General features: G+C 34.3%; 1 protein-coding gene across 1 annotated transcript; it reads left to right on the top strand.

Moving 5' to 3' along the window:
- Positions 1-1,735: 1,735 nt before the first annotated feature.
- On the top strand, positions 1,736-2,403 carry LOC121871647 (long chain acyl-CoA synthetase 9, chloroplastic-like). The gene is made up of 2 exons (XM_042374056.1): positions 1,736-1,868; positions 2,105-2,403. The coding sequence occupies exons 1-2, from the start codon at positions 1,748-1,750 to the stop codon at positions 2,386-2,388; spliced, it is 405 nt and encodes a 134-aa protein (XP_042229990.1). The 5' UTR covers positions 1,736-1,747; the 3' UTR covers positions 2,389-2,403.
- The last annotated feature ends 2,500 nt before the right edge of the window (positions 2,404-4,903 follow it).

Raw genomic sequence — 4,903 nt, 5'->3', positions numbered from 1 at the left:
TCCCTCCCCCCACCCCCCACCAACCTTGTCCCTACCAGATGTGGGAAAACCAGAATATTTACCTTTTTAGTAATAAATAATACCTCAAACTAAAGTTAGGATAACATAATTGACATTGCTGGATTCCTTGTAAGACCAGGAATATTTTGAATACAAATGTCATATATTTTGCACAAAAAATAACATATTTACTCAGAGTAAACATTATATCTAAAATTTTTATGTCTAATGCAAAATCTATGATGTTTATATTCAAAATGATCATCATATTGTAAGAATTCCAGCAATGTAAATTATATTCTGGCTGGGTAATTTGTATGAATTTTATGAGCTAAAACAGGCAGTCAGGCAGGGTGGCGGGTGGGGCGAATCTAAAAATAGCTCTCGAGCCGGACACTCACCGCGTATACGTGGAAAAAACCAGCGTTAAGTGAAAGTTCAGCTCTGGCGAGGCACCGCGTATACGGTAAAACGCGCTAAGTGAAACCGCGTTAGGCGGGGTAATACTCTATATATATATACAGTATATATATATATATATATATATATATATATATATATATATATATATATATATATATATATATATATATATATATATATATATATATATATATATATATATATATATATATATATATACACAGTCAGTTCTGCTATAACGCGATAGTTGTGTTCTTGTAAAACATCGTGTTATAGAAATTCGCGTAATAGAAATAACAGGGCTTATGGAGAAAATAGGGTTAGGTGCAGATTACTACTCGAAATCGAAAAAACTTTAGTAGTTAGCCTAACACAAAGGATAGCACAGTCTAAATAAATGTTATATTCATATCTAATAATGAAATCATACAGTAAATGTAACACTTTACCTTGAAAAAATATGAATATAACTTGATGAGGGAGAAGGGTGATTTTGAGGTTGATAACACCGAGCTTCTCTTCAAGTGTTATATCCTTTCTTTTACGATCATCACCGGGAATTCTATCACCAGAACGCTTCTTGTTGATATTCTTCTTTACTATATTCACAGTTAATACAGTGGGGTATGCTATAACGAACGGATCCTACTACGAATATTCCTATAACGAACGGTTTTACCTATAAAATTGAGAATGCTATAACGAACGAAACTCCTACAACGAACATTGTTTAATTTTTTTTTCTAATTTATTGTTTTTTTATTACAAATATTAATGATATTCTTTATTTCAGGGGTTTAGATGCATATTTATGCACTTTTTTACAATTTTTACAATTTTATATTATATTTTTCAGTGTTAAGTTGTTGTATTTGGGGGCCTGGAACGGATTAATCCTATAACGAACGAATGCTATAACGAACAAGGTTCTAGAACCAATTAGATTCGTTATAGCATACCCCACTGTACCACAAAATTGGAGAAATAGTAAGCAAAAATCACGTTATAGCAAACAAGCGTTCGCGTTATACAAATATCGTTCCTAATTCATAAATCGCGTTAGAGCAAATTCGCGTTATCAAAACACGCGTTATAGCAGAACTCACTGTATATATATATATATATATATATATATATATATATATATATATATATATATATATATATATATATATATATATATATATATATATATATATATATATATATATATATATATATATATATATATATATATATATATATATATATATATATATATTTATTTATTTATTTATTTATTTATTTATTTTTTTTTTTTCTACCAGGTGGAGCAAATATCACTATGGGTTACTATAAGAACCCTAAGAAAACACAGGAAGATTTCTATGATGAAGATGGCTGCCGGTGGTTCCGTACTGGAGACATTGGTGAATTTCTTGAAGATGGATCTCTTCAGATTATAGGTAAGTGTTTCCTCAGGGGAATACAGTACAATCGATATATTTACAGTGGACCAGTGACCCAGGAGGCAGTTATAGGAACAATGCACTGTACCAGCTTTGTACTGTTTTTCTTTGCATTGATTATCTATTGTTGTAACCATGTAATTTAGCTTTTAAATAAGAAGACAATGATGTGGATATTCATTATTGTTAATGTGAAAAAATGGGAATTTTTAAAAAAATTTTACTGTCCATAGATCGCAAAAAGGACCTCGTGAAACTTCAGTTTGGCGAGTATGTTTCTCTTGGCAAAGTGGAATCAGAACTTAAAGTCAGTCCATATGTAGAGAATATTTGTGTGTATGCTGACCCATCAAAGAACAACATTGTTGCCATTGTGAGTCCAGTACAGAGAAATCTAGAAGACTTAGCACGTTCTCTAGGCAAAGAAGATCTTCGTAGAGAGAAGTTATGTCTGGATGATGACATAAGCAAGGCCATCATGCAAGAGCTCCTAGCAACTGGGAAAAAAGGTGGGTGATATGTTGCAGTTTTATACTTTTCTGCTATTACTTCCTTTGATCATGTTAGGCATCTCACAACCAAAGTGAGTTATCTTAATCCTTAATCCGTGGCTAAGGACCTCCCCCCATATTTGCAAAAATGGAAAGCAGATTAACATGAAACTTCCACCAATGATGACTGCTGTTTAAGGGTTCATTAGAGCCGTGAGCAGATGAAAGGAATTTAGTATCTTGAGAGTCCCGGTGGTGCTTCTGTTCACCCCTTGTAGCTTTTAATAGAATGTGGTAGACAGGCAGAGATAATATTACATCTGAAATTTAAGAGAAGGTTAAATATATGAGTACTGTATTGTAACTGTAGGATATATGGTGCACCTGTAGGCTTGAAAAAGTTCCACATAATTCCACTTGTTAACTCTCCTAACTGCATCAAAAGGCCCTTGCACTGCATTAGGAGCTTATTGTTACTGGTTGGCAGTAGGATCAAAGCTTTCTAACCGACTGTAAGCTGTCTATCCTTGGCTTTGCGATCATAATACATTTGATAATTGTCACCTGCTCTCGCTAACTCTTCATGAGCTACCTTACATGCATCTTGTTTTCTCTCTCAGATTAATCTGGTAATCATACACTGACCTAGAGTTTTCTTGATCTTCCTCATTTCCTCCCACAAGTTCCTTAACAGACTGAATGGTCCACGTACAGAGTGACCATAAATCAACTCGAAGGGAGAAAATGTGGTACTAGATTGGGGTACCTATCTATAAGCAAACAAAAGGAGATTTAAATACACAGGCCACTCTTTAGGTTGCTCATGACACATGCGCTTAAGCATCTTTAGTACCCCATTAAACCTTTCAAGTAAGCCATTACACATCGCATGACGTAAACTGTGTTCCTCGATCAAATAAAATTTCTTTGGGAATCCCTACCCTACTGAGCACATTAAGCAGTGCCTCTGCCACACTCACAGTGTCGCAAGACTTGAGCTCTACGGCCTCGGGATATCTCGTGGCGTAGTCTTATAAAAGTTCGAATATACAGAGTACCGTTATCCGTCACTAGCGCGCGATTCTAATGGTCCAACTAATTCTACTGCCACCCTCTGAAACAACTCGTCTATAATCGGCATTCTGCCTAATTTTGCACAGGGAACTCTACCCTTATCTACTGTCCTTTGGCACTGGTCACATGACCAATAATACCGTGTCACATCTGACGACACTCCTGACCAAACAAACTTACTGTGTATCTATCCATTACTGAGGCATGAAGCAACTCCATGACTGTTTTCCTCATCACCTGCGGCACCACCACCTGCTCATTACAACACCCATCAATCTCTACTACCGTATATCTCGGCCTATAAGGCGTCGGGGTGCATAAGACGGCCCCCCAAAATTTCCATTTAAAAAGTAGCTTTTGAGCTCTATTTGCTGTATAAGACCAGTACCCCAAATGTGACACTTACCCACTGACTCAGTAGTCCTTTACCAACCATCCTTGGTTTTTTAAAATACAGGTAGTTCTGCTATAACGCGATAGTAGTGTTCTTGTAAAACATCGTGTTATAGAAATTCGTGTAATAGAAATAACAGGGCTTATGGAGAAAATAGGGTTAGGTGCAGATTACTCCAAATCGAAAAAAAATTTCGTAGTTAGCCTAACACAAAGGATAGCACAGTCTAAATAAATGTTACATTCATATCTAATAATGAAATCATACAGTAAATGTTACACTTTACCTTGAAAAAATATGAATATAACTTGATGGGGGAGAAGGGTGATGTTGAGGCTGAGGAGTCATGAAACATCAAGCTTTTCTTCAAGTGTTATAGCCTTTCTTTTACGATCACCACCGGAAATGCGATCACCAGAGTGCTTCCCAGAGATATTCTTCTTTTCCATAGTCACAAAATTGGAGAAACAGTAATCAGAATTCACTGAGGACACTTAAAAACTTCACGTGTTTCAAACAAAGTGTGGAGTAAACAGAGCGCGCGGGTCTAAAACGCTATGTATTTTGTTTTTCTCTTATTTAAAACTTTACATTTTACATATACTGTACAGGTATACTGTATACATAAATATTACATAAATTATTTCTGCAATTCTTCACAAACAAAACACATAAATCAATTGAACATGTGATGTCGAACGTGACCTGTAAACACTGCATAACCCCGCACCAAGCCACAATGTACAGTACACTTTAAACGCTACTTATTTTGTTTTTCTCTCTTATTTAAAATTTTACAATTTACATATACTGTACAGGTATTTCTTCACAAACAAAACACATAAATCAATTGAACAAGTGATGTCGAACGTGAACTGTAAACATTGAGCCAAGCCACAACACTGTACAGTACACTTTAACCGCTACGTATTTAGTTTTTCTCTTTTATTTAAATTTTTACAATTTACATATATATATATATATATATATATATATATATATATATATATATATATATATATATATATATATATATATATATATATATATATATATATATATATATACATATA

The sequence above is a fragment of the Homarus americanus genome, unplaced genomic scaffold, assembly GCF_018991925.1.
Source record: "Homarus americanus isolate GMGI-L3 unplaced genomic scaffold, GMGI_Hamer_2.0 scaffold37859, whole genome shotgun sequence".
Taxonomy (NCBI): domain Eukaryota; kingdom Metazoa; phylum Arthropoda; class Malacostraca; order Decapoda; family Nephropidae; genus Homarus; species Homarus americanus.
The sequence above is the reverse complement of the archived record's forward strand: the minus strand, read 5'-3'. Positions and strand labels throughout refer to the sequence as shown.